Here is a 24,147-nt window from a genome sequence, read left to right on the forward strand (position 1 = left end):
GTGTGTGTGTGTGTGTGTGTGTGTGTGTGTGTGTGTCTGTGTGTGTGTGTGTGTGTGTGTGTGTGTGTGTGTGTGTGTGTGTGTGTGTGTGTGTGTGTAGGGCTGGGCTCTGGCTTGTTATGTAAAGGTGACTCCCATCCTTCACCATGCCCAGTGGTGCTGCCTGCTTGTGTAATGGGGCTGTGGAATGACCAGGGAGGGAAGGGGGGACCTTTGGAATGGGGTCAGTGCAGGGAAAGTTGGCTGCTCACATGGTTTTAGGTAACGCACACACACACACACACACACACACACCACCCAAAGTATCTCTCTGAGAGCTCTGGCAGAGGGATGTTGGACGTGTGACTTGCTGTGTGATTCTTTGACACATTCAAACACACTTGGGAAGAAACTCAAGGTTGATATGACGCCCCCCTCTCGTTCTGTTTCTCACACAGAACACACACACACACACACACACAGACAGAGAACCATTTATCTCAGGCAGCCCTGGCTGTAAGCTCTGTGTTTATCAGTGATTTAAGCTCCTCGTCAGGGCTCACCCCAACAACTCATCCCCTCCCTCTCCTTTCTTCTTCTTTTCCCATGTGGCGGCCCCAGCCCTCAATCCCTCTCTCCTTCTCTTCTTCACCTTGCACCTCCTCTTTCACTCCCACTCTCCCTCGCCCAGGACCTCCTCTCTCTCTCTCTCTCTCTCTCTGTCTCTCCCTCGCCCAGGACCTCCTCTCTCTCTCTCTCTCTCTCTGTCTCTCCCTCGCCCAGGACCTCCTCTCTCACTCCCTCGCCCCACACCTCCTCTCTCTCTCTCTCCCTCGCCTGCACCTCCTCTCTCTCTCCCTCGCCCAGGACCTCCTCTCTCTCTCTCTCTCTGTCTCTCCCTCGCCCAGGACCTCCTCTCTCACTCCCTCGCCCCACACTTCCTCTCTCTCTCTCCCTCCCTCGCCTGCACCTCCTCTCTTACTCCCTCTCTCTCCCTCGCCCCACACCTCCTCTCTCAATCCCTCTCTCCTTCTCTTCTTCGCCCCGCACCTCCTCACTTCCTCGCCCCGCACCTCCTCTCTCTCTCTCTCTCTCCCTCCCTCGCCTGCACCTCCTCTCTTACTCCCTCTCTCTCCCTCGCCTGCACCTCCTCTCTCAATCCCTTTCTCCTTCTCTTCTTCGCCCTGCACCTCCTCTCTCCCTCGCCCTGCACCTCCTCTCTCATGCTGTTGTTTTCTTCCAGTGGCCCCCTCTTCCCGGGGAGGCGTACAGCACTTTCCCTTCCAATTTGTGTGTGTGTGTGTGTGTGTGTGTGTGTGTGTGTGTGTGTGTGTGTGTGTGTGTGTGTGTGTGTGTGTGTGTGTGTGTGTGTGTGTGTGTGTGTGTGTGTGTGTGTGTGTGTGTGTGTGTGTGTGTGTGTCTGTGTGTGTGTGTGTGTGTGTCTGTGTGTGTGTGTGTGTGTGTGTGTGTGTGTGTGTGTGTGTGTGTGTGTGTGTGTGTGTGTGTGTGTGTGTGTGTGTGTGTGTGTGTGTGTAGGGCTGGGCTCTGGCTTGTTATGTAAAGGTGACTCCCATCCTTCACCATGCCCAGTGGTGCTGCCTGCTTGTGTAATGGGGCTGTGGAATGACCAGGGAGGGAAGGGGGGACCTTTGGAATGGGGTCAGTGCAGGGAAAGTTGGCTGCTCACATGGTTTTAGGTAACGCACACACACACACACACACACACACACCACCCAAAGTATCTCTCTGAGAGCTCTGGCAGAGGGATGTTGGACGTGTGACTTGCTGTGTGATTCTTTGACACATTCAAACACACTTGGGAAGAAACTCAAGGTTGATATGACGCCCCCCTCTCGTTCTGTTTCTCACACAGAACACACACACACACACACACACAGACAGAGAACCATTTATCTCAGGCAGCCCTGGCTGTAAGCTCTGTGTTTATCAGTGATTTAAGCTCCTCGTCAGGGCTCACCCCAACAACTCATCCCCTCCCTCTCCTTTCTTCTTCTTTTCCCATGTGGCGGCCCCAGCCCTCAATCCCTCTCTCCTTCTCTTCTTCACCTTGCACCTCCTCTTTCACTCCCACTCTCCCTCGCCCAGGACCTCCTCTCTCTCTCTCTCTCTCTCTCTGTCTCTCCCTCGCCCAGGACCTCCTCTCTCTCTCTCTCTCTCTCTGTCTCTCCCTCGCCCAGGACCTCCTCTCTCACTCCCTCGCCCCACACCTCCTCTCTCTCTCTCTCCCTCGCCTGCACCTCCTCTCTCTCTCCCTCGCCCAGGACCTCCTCTCTCTCTCTCTCTCTGTCTCTCCCTCGCCCAGGACCTCCTCTCTCACTCCCTCGCCCCACACTTCCTCTCTCTCTCTCCCTCCCTCGCCTGCACCTCCTCTCTTACTCCCTCTCTCTCCCTCGCCCCACACCTCCTCTCTCAATCCCTCTCTCCTTCTCTTCTTCGCCCCGCACCTCCTCACTTCCTCGCCCCGCACCTCCTCTCTCTCTCTCTCTCTCCCTCCCTCGCCTGCACCTCCTCTCTTACTCCCTCTCTCTCCCTCGCATGCACCTCCTCTCTCAATCCCTTTCTCCTTCTCTTCTTCGCCCTGCACCTCCTCTCTCCCTCGCCCTGCACCTCCTCTCTCATGCTGTTGTTTTCTTCCAGTGGCCCCCTCTTCCCGGGGAGGCGTACAGCACTTTCCCTTCCAATTTGTGTGTGTGTGTGTGTGTGTGTGTGTGTGTGTGTGTGTGTGTGTGTGTGTGTGTGTGTGTGTGTGTGTGTGTGTGTGTGTGTGTGTGTGTGTGTGTGTGTGTGTGTGTGTGTGTGTGTGTGTGTGTGTGTGTGTGTGTGTGTGTGTGCGTGCGTGCGCGCGCGCTAAGGAAGTGAATCCACCCCTTCATCAGGCAGCTGGGTGAGAACAAGAAGAGGCCAATCCGATTGGATGTTTGTTTGAAGCACTAATCCTCCTAACTTCTCCCCAAAAGCAAGGTGCTTGTGTTGCTTGCCCCGCCGGCCTCTGGCTCTCTGGCTCTGTCACCCACCCACCCACCCACAGGAGTCTCTCAGCTGGACGCTGGTTGGGCTCAATGATTTGGGTCTTTTTTTGGGCCATGACTAGCTAGTGCTATGTTACCTTAGAGGGAGCGCAAACAGCTGTTTGTTTGTTTGTTTGTTTGTTTGTTTGTGATTGGTTGGACACAAACATAAAGAACTGACCATCCTTGATACCTTTTTTTTGGACCCAGTGTGCTTGCATAGGTGATTCTTTTTTTAATGTATTATTTTTTTATCTCGCAAGCTTCTTCCTTCTAGTAGGGCATGTGGGCTCCATTTGACCTTGCATGAGTCCTTACTGTAAGCTGTGTGTTATGTACTCTACCTATGCATGACAATTATTGGGCTTAACCGGCTGAGTGTGCCGAGATTGGGATGCTGTTTCTCCAGACATGGAGGGCTGACCCGCTCCAGCTTGTGTCCACTGCCCCGGGCTGTTAGCTCTGCCCTCTCCAAAGCCTCTCGGATGAACGAAGGCTGCGGAATGCCGCTCTTGATCCCGATTCCCATCTGCTCGGCTGCATTGGGAATGCTGCGGGCCTAGAGGGAGGAGACGAAACCCTTTAGATGCTTCAAAAGAACCCCCCAAATCTGCCCTCATCCTCATTACACAAATGTGCTTAGTCATGAGAGGGGCCTTGCTGGAGGATCCAAGATACTACAAGCCTCTTGGCCCGTTCCATCAGGCGCGCAGACACACACAGACACACACAGGCACACCAGAGCATGAAATAATGCACAGTCGTGAGTGTTTTCACTTCAAAGACAGCCATTAATCAACTTGCAAATCCTTGTAACAGCTGATTTGCATGTGCATGCGTGTGTGTCTGTGTTGAAGCAGGTTTGTGTGTGTCTGTGAGCGTACATGTTTGTGTGTGTGTGTGTGTGTGTGTGTGTGTGTGTGTGGGTTGGTGAACAGGTTTTGTGCGGGTCTGTTGGTGTACATGTTTGTGTGTGTGTCTGTTGGTGAACATGTTTGTGTGTGTCTGTTGGTGAACAGGTTTTGTGTGTGTCTGTTGGTGTACAGGTTTTGTGCAACAGTGCAGTCTGTGATCAATAGCATCTCCATTATGAAGGCCCCCCCCCCACAGTATGCTGTGTATTCTTGGCCCCCCCCTCTAGAAGCAACTATATACTCACCCCTTCCACCAGACTTCACCCCTTCCCTCTGCTCCCCCACCCCCCCCCCCCCCTCTCGGAACAACACCACCTCTTTTGAAGGGGTATGTGTGGGGGTGGGTGAATACTTTTGGAGTCCTTTGGTGCTCCTAGCAATGGCTTTGTTCCTCTCGGGGAAGTATACAAATGTCAGCGACAGCGAATGAGTGAGAGAGTGTGTGTGCGTGTGTGTGTGTGTGTGTGCGTGTGTGTGTGTGTATGTGTGTGTTGTTTGTCAAACTGAGCATGCCCATGAGTAACTCCTCTGTGTCACTGTGACCTGTCTTGTCATTTAAACCCGGTGTTAAACAGGGTTGCCTTACTGAGGTTCAAGGTGCATCTGTTTGTACCCATCTGCTTACTGGTCTGTTCCCAGGTCAGGGCTGTTTAACTTTGGTTTGTCAGTTTCCAAGGATTAGTTGTCGAGGATTATCACCTTTTTAAAAAGAAATCTAATCAAGACGTTAATGAGGCCCTTTTCTCACTGTTCCGCAACAGTGGCTGTCCGCTGCTTCAGGCAGTAGGCCTAGTTTGTTAACACACTTTAGTGTAGTTTACTTCTCATTCAGTGGGGGCCAGTACATAAAATATCCCACAAGTTTGAACTGCTGTGCCAAATTCTCTCCCAGGTAGTTAAACTTGGCTGGCGCCTCAAGCCAGCTTTAGTTACTAGGAAGCTTTGAGGGATTCTATTCTGGTGGCACGATTGGTTTGTAGGCTAAGTTCTGATGTGTTTGTCACGCTATGGCCAGGTCAGTGTGTGTGTTGTGTTGTCTTTCTCGGTGTATACGTTTACTGTGACAAAATGCATGGTGTGTGTGTGTGTGTGTTATTCTCTAATGGCTGGGCTTGCCGTGAGTGACCTTTCACACATGTTCTCCTTCTTTCTCCCTTATTGGTCCTTCTATCCTTCCTTTTTTCTTCTTCTTTCTCGCACTCTCTCCATCTCTGCTCAAATGTCACCGTCCATCTTCCTCACCTCTGTGCTGAAGCAGCTTGTTGCCCCCGAGGGCTGGTTTTCCACCCCCTCCTCGGCGCACCTCTCATTGAAACGGCCTTTGATGCCCCTGTCTTTGAGCAGTGGCGCGGGTGCGTCACGCCTGGCTGACCATGCACTTAGTACTCAGTGACTCATGCTGTTAACGTCACCCAAGTGAACATGTGAGCCGAGCAGTGTGTGCTGTCGCCTCGACACACACACACACACACACACACACACACACACCACATGCATTTGGTCACAGTAAACGTTACATTTTAGGCCTCTGATTCATTTGGTCACAGTAAACGTTACATTTTAGGCCTCTGATGCATTTGGTCACAGTAAACGTTACATTTTAGGCCTCTGATGCATTTGGTCACAGTAAACGTTACATTTTAGGCCTCTGATGCATTTGGTCACAGTAAACGTTACATTTTAGGCCTCTGATGCATTTGGTCACAGTAAACGTTACATTTTAGGCCTCTGATGCATTTGGTCACAGTAAACGTTACATTTTAGGCCTCTGATGCATTTGGTCACAGTAAACGTTACATTTTAGCCCTTGCTACTATTTTCTTTTCTTTTTTTTTCCTTCTTTCTCTCCCTGCACAAACTCTCAGTTCTCTCAGCCAGCACCTGTTTTTCGTTTCTGTTGTGATGGAACAGTCTCATCTTTCCGTGCACAAAGACGTTACATTCCTGTAAGCGCGAAAAGGGGAACAGTCTGGAGCGGTGTTTGGTAGAGGAGGGGAGGGGGAGGGGGAGGGGGAGGGCACATCTGTTGGTGGTTCTGGGCTCTGGAGTGAGTGATGCTTCTGCGCCTCAGATAACCCTGCTAGGGTGGGGCCTTTGAGCTCCTGGAGGGGTTAGGGTTAGGCCCTCTCTCTCTCCGTCACTGGCTCTCAGGTCAGAGGGGTGGAGGGGGATGGGAACGTCCACAAGTGTACTCTCTAACAACAATTAGGTGTAGCTCAGCCTCAGTGATGGGAGCTACATGGTGGTCCATTACCCATAATAGACATTTCTTTGGCAAGCTGCAGGTTTGTTTACTTGTCTCTCTATCTCCCTCCCTCCCTCCCTCCCTATCTCTCTCTTTATCCATCTCTCTGTGCCTGTGCTACTGAAGTAAAAGCCAGGTGCTTAGCAAATATTCAGGCAGTTGAGTGGAGCCTCACAAACTAAGAGTAGACATCAGCCATATGTGAACCATCTGTGACCTGTAACTGCCTGTCTCTTAGGCTGACTCTCTTTCTTCCTCTCCCTCTCTCTCTGTCTCCCGTTATGTCTCTCTCTCTCTTCTTCTAGCTCTCCTTTCTTGGGGCCCCTGTAAGGTTAGTGCTGCAGTGGAGACTGACACAGGTCACAGACTCATCTCCCTTCAGCAGCAGCAGCCCAATCCTGGGGCTCATAGAGATCCTAACTCAGGGAGCGTCTGGAGCTGACAGGCCACCTCTTCTTTATCCCACGAACCCCCCCCCCCCCCCCCCCTCCTCTCACCCCGTTTGGAAAAGAGGTCATCTGTATTCCTCCCCCGGTGCCTTATCAGATCCTGTGCTGAGACTAGGGATGCGTACCGGTACGCCGGACCGGTTCTGGACTTGTAAAAACGTTTAGATTCAGGTCCAGAAAAACCGAAACCCCAGTGATTCGGTACTGGACTTGTAAAAAATCTAGCACTCACAATCTATATCCTTTTCGTTCTAGACCATCTTAAACCTTCCATAGATCGCGAAATTCGCGGTGGAAAAAGACATTCCTATACCGTTACGCACCCGGACCGAAATGTCACGCAGATTTCGGTGCCTGGGCTGATTTAAATAAATAACAGCAACAAATCATGCAGCTAAATCTTGAAAACTTATGTAAAATGTTGTCTTATAAACAGGAATTATTTCAGGCTGCAACATGAAACACAGGGGCTGCTTCCAAAACAGTAGAAAACTAGCGATAGCTAACTAGCAGAAACGTTAGTGGTGTAGGTATGATCTGTATGAATTATTTTGAGGCAGATTTCTTGGGGCACATTTACAACTGCCCTAGCTCCCACTATAAACTTTGTCCTGTGTCGCTCATTGGTGTTTTCATAGCAACAGTCTTATGACAATGAAGAGCAGGCAGCATTTCACAGAACAAGAACAAACAGAGCTAGCCCTAAACCTTTTAACAGAGAAAATACCGAAAGGTAAACGGTCAAAAGTGTGGCTGTATTTTGCACAAAAAGATTCAAACATCGCGACGTGCAGCAAATGCAACACAACAATTGCGTGTAGAGAGGAGAGAAGGTCAACAGCAAATCAGCAACCTCAGACTGACAAATAAACGGAGATCACAGCAAAACGTATCCTAGTCTCTTAAAGGGGCAGTGCACATTTTCTCGTACTCAGTGTGTTCAAGTAAAAAGATTAACTATAAACAGATAGAAAAGATAGGTATAAACATCAGAAATGGTGAAATTTCATGAAATAAATAATATAATACAAACAAAATAATACATTTTTGACTCCAAAGGCAAATATGCTCATATTTTTGCAAAATAAGTTTGAAGCTGTAGGGTGTGCACAGTGTGTGTGTGTGTGTGTGTTTTTTGTACTTATTTATATTTATTTAAGTAGACTATAAACTGTTGTTTACAGTTAATATAATGTTCATAGTTTGAAGTAAAAAAAAAAAAAAAGCTGTAGTTTGAAGCCAAATGTTTTGTATGTATTTATATTAATAGTATACTTTAAACAGTTCGTATATTCAAATATGGCATGGGTTCGGGTCCGGACTTATTAGGTCCGGACCTGAACCTAAACCTCTGGATTCGAATTCGGACCTGAACCTGAACGTGGGTTTAGGTATGCATCCCTAGCTGAGACTGAAGCCTAGTTTACACTTCTCCAATCCGGTCGTAGAGGGACACTTTTGCACGCCTTGGCAACACCTTCCCCCAGGTGTTAACGCCCATCCGAGCCCTCGGAGAGCTGGTCGGAGAGGAGCGCTTTTTCTAACTTTTCGGAGAGAGTCGGAGAGAGTCGGATACCCCCTTGGCTGTGATTGGACCACTAAGGACATTATTTCCCAACGACATCATCACCCACCGAGTCAATGTCTCTCATACTACTGACACATTTACTTACGTTTTATATGAATAGCCTGCCTTTATTAAACTCCAGCATCAACAGAAAAATGAACTGGCTCACACAAACAAGCACCTTTTAAACGCACAAGCCCGGGCAAGGGCGAGATAAGCATATTGAAATGTAATTATTCACATTGCAAGAACGGAATTAAATTGCCGACACATGATAGGCATCTGCTATGGCTAAATACAACTCACGTTATATACCAACAGCATTGACTAGAAATATGTCCATACAGTAGATTTCCCCTCGTTTGGTATTGTTTTAAACTCTCCTTCCACCAATGTTCCGCCTGTAATCGCGTTGTCACACCCAGGCATTTTAACAAACTCCCGCACATAGGAAGAAGGCTGTTATCCTAAATGGGATTTATTTTATTGTCAAAAACGCGAAATGGAGTTTACTTACAGCCAACACCATTGTATTACAAACACTGACAACACACACACATAATGAGAAGGTAGCATACACCTGGCGATTCTCTTGACTTTAATCTTTCACCTTTGAATAATGTAAAACGTCGTTTTAAAGCGCGGTTGCCGCCCTTATAATTATTATTGAGAGAGGAGCCTGTGCTGAGACTGATAGACTGAGAGACTGAGAGACTGAGAGAGGAGCCTATGCTGAGACTGAGAGACTGAGAGAGGACCTGTGCTGAGACTGAGAGACTGAGAGACTGAGAGAGGAGCCTGTGCTGAGACTGAGAGACTGAGAGAGGAGCCTGTGCTGAGACTGAGAGAGGAGCCTGTGCTGAGACTGAGAGACTGAGAGAGGAGCCTGTGCTGAGACTGAGAGAGGAGCCTGTGCTGAGACTGAGAGACTGAGAGAGGAGCCTGTGCTGAGACTGAGAGACTGAGAGAGGAGCCTGTGCTGAGACTGAGAGACTGAGAGAGGAGCCTGTGCTGAGACTGAGAGACTGAGAGAGGAGCCTGTGCTGAGACTGAGAGAGGAGCCTGTGCTGAGACTGAGAGACTGAGAGAGGAGCCTGTGCTGAGACTGAGAGACTGAGAGACTGAGAGAGGAGCCTGTGCTGAGACTGAGAGACTGAGAGAGGAGCCTGTGCTGAGACTGAGAGACTGAGAGACTGAGAGAGGAGCCTGTGCTGAGACTGAGAGACTGAGAGAGGAGCCTGTGCTGAGACTGAGAGACTGAGAGAGGAGCCTGTGCTGAGACTGAGAGAGGAGCCTGTGCTGAGACTGAGAGAGGAGCCTGTGCTGAGACTGAGAGACTGAGAGAGGAGCCTGTGCTGAGACTGAGAGACTGAGAGAGGAGCCTGTGCTGAGACTGAGAGAGGAGCCTGTGCTGAGACTGAGAGACTGAGAGAGGAGCCTGTGCTGAGACTGAGAGACTGAGAGAGGAGCCTGGGTTTGTGGTTTATCTAGAGTTCTTTGCCCATAAAACTCTGTTCAGACCCCAGCTCCTAGTGAAAGCTGTGTTGAGTCCATTTTACTTATGGGGGCCGCTGCTCGGGAATTGAACCTCAGGGTAGTGGTGCAGCTATGGAAGTATGCATAGAAAATAGCGTAGTGTACTGTAAAGTAGCTAGAGTTTCTTCTCAGTTTGGCTGTGCTATGAGGGAGATCCATGAAGTAGGGGGAGCGTTGGGTGTGGAGTGGAGGTTACTTTGGGCATGAATGCTTTGATCTTGTAGGTTGGATTTCTGATGTATGGAACACATGTATGTCCTAAGGAGGGGGTCTGATTGTGCACCTGTGACATCTAACCCCAGCTGTGTGTGTGTGTGTGTGTGTGTGTTTGCTGTGTAGAGTCTGTCTGTCTGCTCATAGACGTGGAGAACAGTGGTGTGTGTGAGGGATGATGGCTTGTATAGGGTGAGGCAGAGAGATATGTTATGGTCCCTGTGTACTATCAAAAGATTGGCCCATGTTGAAGCAGTGAGTGTGTGTGTGTGTGTGGTGTTTTCCCCCCCCCTCTATCGTCTTGAGAGGCAAAGCAGCTCACAATCCAGGGAGTGTGGACATTACTCATGTGCACACACACACACACACACACACACACAGGGTAATCCCCTGGGGCTGTGCTTTCTCAGCCGTTGGTGCATCAGAGGCCACTAGCCATTAGCAGGCTTCAGAGCCATGTGCCGGCAGGCTTGATCACGTGACCTGGGTAGGGGGCTAGGTGTTGCTGTGACGACCCCCCCAACCTCTACCACACACACACACACACACACACACACACACACACACACCTCCTCCCGGTACAGATGTGATGCACTGAACGGACGAATCTCATGGGCTTAGAGCCGGGCCAATGTCTGTGTAAAAGAGAGAGCCTAGCAGCTAACCAAAAAGAAGCAAGACTTAAGGACGTTATTTTTTTTCTTCATTTTGGCGGGTTGAAAAATTCACCAGCCACCATTTTGTAATCGCACTTTTGCGTGACATTAAGTTTTCTATAACACTTGTGTGCTTATAGACTGCTAGACTGCTTCTCCAATAGAATATATAGAAATATATTTATTCACTTTGCATTTTCCCTCACACCACACACACATGCACAGACACAGAACTTTAGAAGTCTTTTATATCAAACTTGAACAAACTCAGAACTTGAACGATCACACACACACACACACACACACACACACACACACAAACACACCTCTCTCTCCCTCGCTTCAGTCCCTCCTCAACAGAGTCTGAATCAGATTCTGTTTTTCCGGAGTTGACTTTCCTTGTACCATGCAGACCCCCTCCTTGTGGCATTGGGAGACTTTGTGGTCTTTGGTAACCTCCTATTTCAAATGTTTGGTGCCCACAGTAAAACTGTTTTACTTGCACCTGGCCAGAGAAATTTGCCGACAGAGACTCCAAAACTAGCCAGTCACGTAATTTTCACTTCTCATTGAAAAATTACCTCTTAACTTTTGGTCGGTGAACTTGAGGGTTGTACTCTTGTGTATGCCTACTGACATCAGCTGCTACCTTTACACCTGTGATGAAAGGCCATATTGCTGTTAAAGTAGTCTGTCAGATTAGGCTACTCAACTTTGTTACTGACTGAATAGAAGGCTCTCTCTGGCTTTGAATTCCATGTCCACTCAAATTGGCGTTCAGTGGCCTTTTACCGACCGCTAGACAGTAACAAATGTGTTTAGGTAGGCTGCCTGGTGATTTGAGTTGACTTTTCAATCGTGTCACTTGTATTTGTTAAATGCCCCCTTTTGTTTACTGGCCACAGTGGCATGTAGTTTGATCAAACCGAAAGACTAATTTCCGTCCCTATTGTTGTCAGAAAACACAAATCCGACAGGATGTTATTGTGCACTTTAAATGTCACGCGTATTTCCCAGCTCCGACTTCAATGCGCTCAGCCCAGATATAAACACAATCATTGTGTGGTGACCCATCAGTGAATTTTCCCTCTATCTTCTGGGTATCAATAATGATGGCTCTGTGAGACGTCACCATATTGATAAAGATGTGAACTTGATTAGATGACTCGCCTCACTGAAGTCAGGGTCAAGCCTCGAATTCAAGTGTCGTTCTAGTGCACTGTTCCAAATTCAAAGTATCTCTCAGGCACGGCGTTATAGACGCCATGTCATATGTCACGGCTCTGCCACTGGCATGTTGCCACGGATTTGCAGTGTGTTTTGGGTGATGTGACGAGCAAAGCAGGCATTGACGGCTCTTCTTAACAGAAATATACTGGGATATCTGTTTGAAAGAGCTTAAATGACACTTAGGGTTGCTGTAGGACGTCATCTGTTTGAGGTTGAGTGGTGAGATTTGACAATCTCATTTAAGGGCGCGTGTCGGTGAATGATGGGTTGACTCAAAAACGATGGGTTGACCGATGTAATTCTAGAATATAGATTGGTTAAGATTAGTTACCAGGCAGGAACGGAAAACCCCCATGTATTTGATTGGCTAATACCAGCTACAACGTCGTTTGCCTAGCTTTTAACGTGGTGTCACGTTTAACGCTGCTGTTCAACATTAATAGCGACTGAATTACACTTGTGATAGGTGTAATCTGTAGCAGTAAATATCGTAAATGTAAATAACTGATAAAGGATGTATGTTACACTTCACAAACACAGGTAATCGTTGGGTTTTTGCTCAAAATAGAGGTCTTAGTATTAGCCAGTTCCTGCCTGGTAACTAATCTTAATCAATCAATATTCTACAACCCATCGTTTTTGAGTCAACCCATCGTTTACCCACAGCGTGTCTCATTTTTACAGACGCCTAAAGTCTGTTGAAGTCACCTGTTACCACATCAAAGCTGGTTTCAGGTCAGATTTGACATTTGACTCTTGTTTGTGAAAGTGGAACAGCTGGTCTTGGGTCAGTCGCCATGGTGAGGGGAGCCAGTGAAGTGTGATGTGCCTGAGCTGGAAGGGTTAAGCATGTGTGCTGTGTATTTATAACAGAGCTGTTAAACAGCCTGAGCAGGCACAGCTGAGCATTCTGGGAAAGGCAGCCTTGCTGTGAACTGTGACCTACTGATCTGGATTCAGTGTCACCTCCTCTCTCGCTTTGCTCCTTTCCTGCTTAGTCCCCCCCCCCCCCCCCTCTCTCTGTCTCTCTCTCTGCCCCCCCCCCCCCCTTTCTCTACTTGCTTGCTCATGTACAAACACACCACCTCACTCATGTAAGACCCATTCGCCATATGCGTCCATTTTGTGTGTGTGTGTGTGTGTGCTGGCTTGCTTTTCCTCTGCCTCTTGTGTAAGATCATGAGGCTTTGTGGAAATGCCTAGCTGCTTAAAAACACTCACAGTTGGCCTTCTCTGCCTTTTAATGGATGAGTGTGTTTTCAGCGAAGATAAATGACTGTATCTTTCTCTCCTCTTTCTCTCTCTCTCCCTCTGTTTCTCGCTCTGGGTCTGTCCATATGACTCTCCTGTCCTGGTATTTCCTTGGGGAAGTCCAGTGCTCGATGTGTGATGTTATCGAGTGCTCTGCTCCTTTGAGGCTTGGGACAGTATGGGCCCAGCGTTTCCTGTGGGTCCTCCTCTTCCTCCTCCTCTTCCTCTCTGAAACCCATTTTGCTTTCTCTCCGTCTGCCCCCCCCCCCTCTCCCTCTCTCCACCCTCTGTGACCTCCTTTGCTCATTTATCCTTTCTGATGATCTTATCCTCCTGGCATTATGAGTCTAAGGATGTGCACTGTTCCAACTGACTGCTATGTAGGGTTCAAGGCTGTATCAGTACATGTTTCTGTAAATAGCTAACATGTAGCCTACCGTGGATCCTCACACACACACACACAAACACACACACACACACACACACAGCCCACACTGGCACTGCCACACTCCCCAGGGGGTTAGAATGTGGCACAAGCAGCATGGTTGAGTTGTCGGCTTCAAGATGGGGCTGCTTCCTGGAGGGAGGAGATGGCCAGTGCTTCAGCCGTCCTTGAGCCCGAGTGGTGTGTGTGTTTCTGCCTGGCACGGGGTGATTGACGGGATATTAACACTCAATATGTCGGGAGGAATGTTAAGATGGAGTCATTCTGAGCTTCTCCGAGTCACAAAACCACGACAGATTTGGGTGAGCGTCTTCTGGTATCCAGACCACTGCGAAGACAGACAAGAGTCTGCTCAGGGCGTTTCCTCAGGCTTTGTTCAACCGCCGTCGGCTGGAAACACGGAGGATTATTTTGGTGGTTAAAATGGAAACGCTGTAAGAACGGGTCGACGGCGGGAATAAAAAAAGCCCTGGTGCAGGATTAGTCAGCATGGATCATGTGAGCGCGTGCGTGGCTAATAGGCTAGCACTTACTGGCGGCGCCCATTATGGTCTGCAGTGGAAGTGAACGCATGCTAATGCTAATGCTAATGGGTCATCCCTGTGGCTTTGGCCTCGAGTGCACTTCATCTGGCAACGGCCTCCACACTGAGGTCACTTACTGAAACATTGCAATCAGTTAGATGGAAAGGGCGGGGTTCCATTGTAGGTGAGCGTCACATGATGTCCACTTATGAGTATGATAGCTACCAGGAAATAGCTGATGCTGAGTATTTTACACACACACACACACACACACACACACACACACTCCCCTTCTGTGTGTTATTTTAAGACTCCTCCATGCAGTCGTGTTCGGTGGAGTTATGTCTCTCCAGATCTCTGGCTTTGAGAGCTCAAGCCGATCCAGCCTGTGCATAAATCAGCCGTGTTGGAGCTCACAGCAGCTCCAGTGTTTCCAGGCTGTTTATTTTCTCTCTTTTGAAGTCGTCTCAGATTGGGGTCACGTTTTGGCCCCCCCGCTGTAGACTGTCCCGAGTCATTGCCTTCATGGTACATGATGTAACCCCATGCTGCACTGGGAAAGTGACCACAGACGATGAATGAGGCGGCCTGGAACTTAACCCGACACCCCCCCCCCCCGCCTGAAGTCATTTCAACTGCAGCATTGTCTGATCTGTCATCTCTGAGGCTTAGCCCCCCTACACACCCATAAACTTGTGCTGTACACACACACACACACACACACACACACACACACACACACACACACACACACACACACACATCTTATGACTCGTGAATATACACACACTCAAATCCAGACACATCTAGAGAGAGAGGGAGAGACACACACACACACACACACACACACACACACACACACACACACACATTCTGGCACACACAAATATTTACACATTTTACGACTCGTGAAAATACACACCGACCCAGACACATCTTGAGACACACACACCCACACACACACACACACACACACACACACATTAGTTTAGCTCAGAGATAACAGTGGTTAACTGTGTTGGGCCTGGGGTGTTGTGCTGTGTGGATCCACCATCATGTGAATGTTTACTCCCCTTCACTCTCCGCCTGGGTGGACATCATGAGTCCCTCTGAGGGTCGCCTGTCTGAGGGTCTCCTGTCTGAGGGGCCGTCCTGTCTGAGGGTCTCCTGTCTGAGGGCCCGTCCTGTCTGAGGGCCCGTCCTGTCTGAGGGGCCGTCCTTCGTCCTGTCTGAGGGGCCGTCCTTCGTCCTGTCTGAGGGCCCGTCCTGTCTGAGGGGCTGTCCTGTCTGAGGGCCCGTCCTGTCTGAGGGGCCGTCCTGTCTGAGGGTCGCCTGTCTGAGGGGCCGTCCTGTCTGAGGGGCCGTCCTGTCTGAGGGGCCGTCCTTCGTCCTGTCTGAGGGGCCGTCCTTCGTCCTGTCTGAGGGGCCGTCCTGTCTGAGGGCCCGTCCTGTCTGAGGGGCCGTCCTGTCCTGTCTGAGGGGCCGTCCTGTCTGAGGGGTCGTCCTGTCTGAGGGGCCGTCCTGTCCTGTCTGAGGGGCCGTCCTGTCTGAGGGGCCGTCCTGTCCTGTCTGAGGGGTCGTCCTGTCTGAGGGTCGTCCTGTCTGAGGGTCGCCTGTCTGAGGGCCCGTCCTGTCTGAGGGGCCGTCCTGTCTGAGGGTCCGTCCTGTCTGAGGGTCGCCTGTCTGAGGGGCCGCCTGTCTGAGGGGCCGCCTGTCTGAGGGGCCGTCCTGTCTGAGGGGCCGTCCTGTCTGAGGGTCGCCCTGTCCTGTCTGAGGGGCCGTCCTGTCTGAGGGTCGCCCTGTCCTGTCTGAGGGGCCGTCCTGTCCTGTGGCCTCTGGACCCCTGTTGGCATGTGACTGGGACGTCACGGGTGTCATGTACCATGAGGCTCTGTGGGCATCATTATGCTATTGTGAGCAGAATGTGGCTGACTTCACGTCACAAAGCATCTCCTTTGGGACTGTGAAAACCATATTGCATTTTCACACAAATGTAAATCTTCCCCTGCTTGGACAGGTTTGTAAGGATGTCTCCCTGAAACCTTAGCGGCCAGGAACATAATTCACTTCTGAAGTTTCAATTGCCTGACACAGATGTCGAGCTGATATTATCGTGATACTCTCACTCTGAAGCCACTGATACTAACTGTGTTATTGACAGATGATGATGGAATGGGAATCTAAATGTATTGTTGTGCCTCCACCGTGCTGTTGGTAAGGATAGGGCTCTCTCACACATACCTGTTGTCTGACCCCTCTCCTGTCCTTAATGACCGCCTGGTCCTTAGTGCTATTTGACCACATTTCTCACGAGTTCACACCGCTGCCACCGTGAGTTAGTGTGTGTGCAGTCATGGTCGGGTGTCATGTGCTTGACCCACATCGTGCCAGTCCGCCTAAAATAACATTGATCCCCAGACACCTGATAAAAGAGATGAGGCCGTCTATTTCGGTCTGTGTTTATGTAAGGAGGGGAAAGCGAGGGAGGGAGGGAGGGAGGGAGGGAGTTGGGGGGGAAGAGAACCAGAGATGGGGAGAGAGGAGGCTGGAGAGAAGTGTGGGAATGTTTGTGGAGGGGTGCGGGGGTCAGGTCCCCAGACGGCTCCTCAGCCGTCTGCAGACAGGAGTGGTGTGTGTGTGTGTGTGTGTGTGTGTGTGTGTGTGTGTGTGTGTGTGTGTGTGTGTGTGTGTGTTTGGGGGGGGGTGTTAGTTGGTTGGTTGGCCCTTATGACTACATGAAGCGTGATGATCACATGCCTCATGAGGGTCTCCCTCTGTACCACTGTAGAGCTGTAGGACACTGGAGGGCAGAGTGTACCCCCTAGGCTGGGAGAGTACATGCTTAGACATGCAGCCCTGCAAACGACTTAGTGCACTAGAAATGCACACTAGTACACAAATGAATGTGCCATGTAGACTCCCATCTGTGTCAACCCACAAATATGTTCACACAAATATGTTCACACAAACAACCACTCCAGCCCCCAACACACACACACACACACACACACACACCAAAATGAGTTTTGCCTGTAGGCCGACTGTGATGACTGACACACTCATTGTCTTCTTCCTCCTCTGCAGGGCCGACATGTCAAAACCGGACAGCTTGCGGCCATCAAGGTCATGGACGTCACAGAGGTAAGGCTGCCCCTGAACCCCCACCTGTATCCTGGCTGTGGGAACCTCCTGGAGCAGGTCCCGTCCTGGCCGTGTGTGTGTGTGTGTGTGTGTGTGTGTGTGTGTGTGTGTGTGTGTGTGTGTGTGTGTGTGTGTGTGTGTGTGTGTGTGTGTGATACTCCAACCCATGGACAGCTACCTGCTTAACACCAGACCTGTTCTCTCTGTTGTCACATATAATGTATGGTTGGTTCATACAGATGCAGACAGCTGTGGATTAGTGTGGTGTGTTTTCTCACTGCATACTCTGGGCGTATATGGGCACATTTGCCTTCCTGTCAATGACAGCAGTCTTGTCTGGGTGTGTCAGACTCACACATTCAGTTTTTTAACAGGCTGTAGATCTTTGAAGTAGAGAAAATGTTAACTTCATCTTTGGTTAAGCATACTGTTTCCACAAGAATGTGGATGTATTTACCATATTAAATTAAAAACATATTGATATTTTTAATATAGCACTTCTTAACATGAGGGTGTAGAATGCACTTTAAATAACTGCAAGCAGCATTATGCAGGGTTTTGCCACGGTATGCATCACCAGATAGATTTATAGTATCCTCAAATCAAAACAAATATGGTCATGTGAGGGAGAGAAACTCACCGGTCATCCCCACTAGCTGCCCACGTGATCTTCACCATGTAGTTTTGTCTTCTAGGGGAATAAATCAGTTCAGTTAGCAAGATGGCTACCGTTTGTCAATGCTAGCTGTGCTAAATATCGTTTTGCAAGTCAAGTTTGTTGGCTGTTAGCTAGTCAGTTTTCACCGGAAACTCTGTAATGCCTCTTTAATAGTGAAAATAATACAGTATAGGATGTTACTGGACGGTCGCATTACAGAATTATGACTGGGTACACAGATGAGCCTGTGGCTTGTGTACACACACACACACACACACACACGCACACGCACACACAGAGAGAGACACACACACGCACACACACACACACACACACACACACACACACACACACACACACACACGCACACGCGTGCACGCGCGCATATAAACAACAGACTGTCTCGTGCGGACGCAGGGTAGGGAGAGACTTACTCACATGCATGCAAACATATGAGAGTGTAAGGCAGAGGAGACTCTTAAAATGATGATCACATTTACACAATGAACACACAGACTTCCACAGCCTGGCCAGAGGGACGAGTGGCACATTATAAGAGGACCTCACTATGATCCTTTCATAGCAGGCAGCCCCATGCATTGAGTGAATCAGACATTGCCTGGCCACGGTTGAACTATTTACCATATCCTGCATACCTACCACCTGGTTGATTGCTACTAACTGCCCTAATGTCAGAGAGAGAACCTATGATGTTTGTGACCTCTAATGTAATGTGTAAATAAATATGAACGTAGACTATTCATGTTTGGTCTTTAGTTGACCCTTGTGATGTGGGCATCAATCTGATCATTGCAATCGGAAGTACCTGCCATAGTTGTATTATTTAAATGGAGTTTTCGCTTTAGTTGTTCATACTAGTCAGCCTCCATGACTGTTCAGCTTCAGACAGCCAGCAAGGCTTTCTTGAGCCAAATGTCATGGCCTTATGTAACAGGACATTAGGTTGTTAGAAATGTATAGAAATGGAGATTATGGTATTTTGTCAGCCATTGTAAGATATTTGGTATCTAACTCTTTCGCTCTTCATCTTACCATCTTATGCTTTATGCAGAGCTGTGTTGTGGTCTTGTTTGCGTGTGTATTCACACTGCCGATGTTTAGCGGTGGTGCTAAGTTTTCCTTTGATAACTTAGCTTCCTTTGGTCGTCAATACACAATCAGTTTGGTGTCAGCCATCGTAGATGAGTGGTCCAGAAGATGTAGACCAGACAGTTGTAACCAAAGTTGTGATTTTTATTGCCCTCGACTTCTATTTCTGTCATGTCATATAGCCCACACATTTAAATGAAAGGTGTCAGTTTATGCAATGCTGCTGGTATGATGGCAGTATGACGATAAAAACATTATTTTTATTTTTGCTGAGAACCGCTATCCTCACGCTCACCTCTTGTGAAAACTAGTCTCCATGCCAAAACGACGTGACTTGCATCTGTCGAACCGTGCCAAAGACGCCTGGCTCTCGCGCATGCTCTAACCTGTTAACATCAGCAAGGTAACACAGATGAAGCGGATTTCCCACGAGTCTGCTGTCCCATTAAAGGCGGCTGCATGGTTCTGCGTTGGTGTCACATTGTTGCGCGAAATTTACTCATAGCAATTCATGCTCCCTGAATGGTTGCGGGTGTTGCCAAGCAATTCACACCCAGAACAATAGGCTTGCGTAAAAAATGGCGCAAGTCTAGAAAAGGGGGCCGACGCACGCAAGACGTGAAAAGTCGCGCAAGGGGCTTGCGCGGCCCCTTGCGCTAACGTCTCTGACCATAAATCAGCCTTAAGTCCAGACACGCTTAACCCTTTCAGCCTGGTGGTTTCAGTTGATTTGGTCACACCTTTGGCTGCCTTAAAAGAACAGCACACAGACACAGGCAGACACAATGCGGCCTCTTCCACTGTGGCGGGTGTATGGGCATCCGGGCACGGTGACCTGTGTGCTAGTTGTGTCTGTGGGCAGTGCTGTGTCTGTGGGCAGTGCTGGGTCTGTGGGCAGTGCTGGGTCTGTGGGCAGTGCTGTGTCTGTGGGCAGTGCTGTCCTGTGGGTAGTGCTGGGTCCTTGGGCAGTGCTGGGTCTGTGGGTAGTGCTGTGTCTGTGGGCAGTGCTGGGTCTGTGGGCAGTGCTGGGTCTGTGGGCAGTGCTGGGTCTGTGGGCAGTGCTGTCCTGTGGGTAGTGCTGGGTCCTTGGGCAGTGCTGGGTCTGTGGGTAGTGCTGTGTCTGTGGGCAGTGCTGGGTCTGTGTGCTAGTTGTGTCTGTGGGCAGTGCATGGTTTGTGGGCAGTGCTGGGTCTGTGGGCAGTGCTGTGCCTGTGGGCAGTGCTGGGTCTGTGGGCAGTGCTGGGTCTGTGGGCAGTGCTGGGTCTGTGGGCAGTGCTGGGTCTGTGGGCAGTGCTGGGTCTGTGGGCAGTGCTGTGCCTGTGGGCAGTGCTGGGTCTGTGGGCAGTGCTGGGTCTGTGGGCAGTGCTGTGTCTGTGGGCAGTGCTGTGTCTGTGGGTAGTGCATGGTCTGTGGGTAGTGCTGTGTCTGTGGGTAGTGCTGGGTCTGTGGGCAGTGCTGGGTCTGTGGGCAGTGCTGGGTCTGTGGGTAGTGCATGGTCTGTGGGCCAGTTGTGCCTGTGGGTAGTGCATGGTTTGTGGGCAGTGCTGGGTCTGTGGGCAGTGCTGGGTCTGTGGGCAGTGCTGGGTCTGTGGGCAGTGCTGTGTCTGTGGGCAGTGCTGTGTCTGTGGGCAGTGCTGGGTCTGTGGGCAGTGCTGGGTCTGTGGGCAGTGCTGGGTCTGTGTGCTGGTTGTGTCTGTGGGCAGTGCTGTGTCTGTGTGCTAGTTGTGTCTGTGGGCAGTGCTGTGTCTGTGGGCAGTGCTGTGTCTGTGGGTAGTGCTGTGTCTCTGTGCAGTGCTGTGTCTGTGGGCAGTGCTGTGTCTGTGGGCAGTGCTGTGTCTGTGGGTAGTGCTGTGTCTGTGGGCAGTGCTGTGTCTGTGGGCAGTGCTGGGTCTGTGGGCAGTGCCCAGAGGGTGTGTCTCAGCAGAGGAGAGGGAGGGGCTGCAGCTGAGCAGAGCTGGGTTTACTGCTGCGTCATAGCAGGGGACCCCACATGCATGTAACCATGCACACACACACACACACACACACAGATACACACATACACACACACACACACAGACACACACACCATACACACACACGTACACACGTACACACACCAGACACAGACACACACACACACACACACACACACACACACCAGACACACACACAGTGCACCACATGCACGTATCCATACACACACTCACACACATACACACACACACACACACACACACACACACACACACACACACACAGCGCACCACATGCACATATCCATACACATGGACACACACACAGCGCATGAAAAGCTTTTCAACCTTTTTTCCATCTTGGATGGAAGTTGAAAGTGGTGCGACCACCCACGTTCATCTTAACGAACCTCTTCACCTTCTTGTACACATATAGAAATGCGCTCATGCATAAGCACACATACATACATGCACACACACACATGCACACACACACACAGTGGAAACCAGCTCAAATCATAGCCCTCGTGCCTGGTTAATTTCAGGTTCTTTAATTGAGCAGTAATATACGGAGGCCCATCGCTCCTCTTTTAGCATGAGCAGGAAGTACCCATTCCCCTGCTTATGGGCTGCCTGCCTGAGCCTGCCTTAGCTCCTGCCTGACCACACACACACACACACACACACACACACACACACACACACACACACACACACACACTCACTCCTGCCTGACCTCTCCACACACACACACACACACACACACTCCTGCCTGACTTCTCCACACACACACACACACACACACACACACACTCCTGCCTGACCACACACACACACACACACACACACACACTCCTGCCTGACCTCTCCACACACACACACACACACACACACACACACACACACACACACACACACACACACTCCTGCCTGACTTCACACACACACACACACACTCCTGCCTGACCTCTCCACACACACACACATACTCCTGCCTGACCTCTCCACATCCACACACACACACACACACACACACACACACACACACACACACACACACACACTCCTGCCTGACTTCTTCACACACACACACACACACACACACACACACTCCTGCCTGACCTCTCCACACACACACACACACACACACACACACACACACACACACACACTCCTGCCTGACCTCTCTCCATACACACAGGCAGAGGAATGTCCGAGCTCAGCACACGATGGCCTTGTCTCAGTGGGGGAAGAGTCTTCTCTCTGTCCATGCCAGAGTCCCTAACAATGCCTTCCCTTCTCGTCTGCGTTTCACACAGTTGGCTCGAGGAGCTCTCTCAGTCTGATACACACACACACACACACACACACACACACTCTCCACTGAAGGGAAAAATCATCATATTGAGAAATGGGAATTTTCTGAAGCAAAGCCAATCCAAACAGAAGTACGGTCATTTGAGTCAAACTAGTCTTGAGAGGACATGGATGAACTGAGACCCAGCGGCACTGTGATCTTGCAGTCTTGCTCTCTTTTTCTGTCTGTCTGTCTGTCTTACATACTCACACACACACACTAATGGTGCTGTCTTACATACTCACACACACACACTAATGGTGCTGTCTTACATACTCACACACACACACTAATGGTGGGTCTGTGGACACAACCGGTGCTCTGCGTGAGAACTAGGTCAGGAGGATGGAAATCTCTTTTTTTCCTGTTTGATAGTTATGTCTAAATCATGTACTAGTTCCCCAAATAGGCTTCCTATATTGTGTATCAGCCAAACATATATCTGCACTCCTCTGTCTTTTAATATGCTATAAAACTCTATAACTCTATTCTATAACTTCATTCTGGCAGAAAGCTGTGTATTTCACCGCAGCAAGAGGGCTGTGGGTATGCTGTGTGCAGTATTACTTTTCTTTTGGGTGTAGGAAGTATCAGTTGTTTTGGAAAGGCAGAGTCAGTTTGATAGTAGCTAGCAGCTATCAGCGTACACGCAGAAGACTGGGCAGGCTTGAAGAGGACCAGTGAGAGGTGGTTGACTGGTGTGCTGCTTGATGACTGGGCAGGGTTGAAGAGGACCAGTGAGAGGAGGGAAGGGTGTGCTGACTGTGAGTAACGCATGAACGGCGTGTGGAGCGTCAGAGCCAGGATCCTGCTCAGGGTTGAGCCACCACACCACTTCCTCTCTGTCAGCAGTCATGGCAACAGCAGCCTCCCCCACCCAGTTCTGCCTCGCTTACTCACACACACGCACGCACGCACGCACGCACGCACGCACGCACGCACGCACGCACGCACGCACGCACGCACGCACGCACGCACGCACGCACGCACGCACGCACGCACGCACGCACGCACGCACACACACACACACCTGTTCTAATCATGAGGGGGAGATAAGCAGCTTGAAGTGCTGAAACGGAGTGGACCAGACTGGCGCTGAGGGTCAGGATGTCTGTGAGGAGCAGGAGGTGGAGGAGGTGTGTGAGGGGCAGGAGGTGGAGGAGGTGTGTGAGGGAGCAGGAGGTGTGTGAGGGAGCAGGAGGTCTGTGAGGGAGCAGGAGGTGTGTGAGGGGGCAGGAGGTCTGTGAGGGAGCAGGAGGTGTGTGAGGGGGCAGGAGGTCTGTGAGGGGCAGGAGGAGCAGGAGGTCTGTGAGGGGCAGGAGGCGTGTGAGGGGCAGGAGTAGGAGGAGGACATTGGCCTGTGTATGTTCATAACACAGTGGCTGTACGAGTGGGTTCAGCCAAACCGGTTTTACCATGGCCTCGTACTGTCCTGTATTTGATATTGTCAAGAGAGTAGGAGAGGGAAGTGAGAGGGAGATGGAACAGATCAGAGAGAGATTGAGAAAGGGAAGGGAAGGAAAGGAACGTTGGGTGGAGGGGGAGTAGAGGAGTGGAGTGGAGATGGGGAGGTTGAAGAGCTTTGGAAGGTACCTACTCTAGGCTTGATGAGTGCACTCACCTCGCTTGCACCGTGCACACACATCGTGCAGACAGACGGAGAGAGAGAGAGAGAGAGGGGCACACACAGAGAGAGAGAGAGAGGGGCACACAGAGAGAGAGAGAGAGAGGGGCACACAGAGAGAGAGAGAGAGGGGCAGAGAGAGAGAGAGAGAGGGGCACAGAGAGAGAGAGAGAGGGGCACAGAGAGAGAGAGAGAGGGGCACAGAGAGAGAGAGAGAGGGGCACAGAGAGAGAGAGAGGCACACAGAGAGAGAGAGAGAGAGGG

At 50.2% G+C, this 24,147-nt stretch overlaps 1 protein-coding gene across 11 annotated transcripts in view; it reads left to right on the forward strand.

Moving 5' to 3' along the window:
• LOC308362433 (mitogen-activated protein kinase kinase kinase kinase 4-like) overlaps window positions 1-24,147 on the forward strand; it is a 72,437-nt gene that overhangs the window by 11,366 nt on the left and 36,924 nt on the right. For all 11 annotated transcript variants that reach the window (XM_080835057.1, XM_080835064.1, XM_080835060.1 and 8 more), the window contains exon 3: window positions 17,123-17,179. In XM_080835057.1, the coding sequence (XP_080691183.1) occupies window positions 17,123-17,179 (57 nt within the window). The remainder of the gene's footprint in view (window positions 1-17,122; window positions 17,180-24,147) is intronic.

This window comes from Sprattus sprattus (genome assembly GCF_963457725.1).
Source record: "Sprattus sprattus genome assembly, chromosome: 3".
Lineage (NCBI taxonomy): Eukaryota > Metazoa > Chordata > Actinopteri > Clupeiformes > Clupeidae > Sprattus > Sprattus sprattus.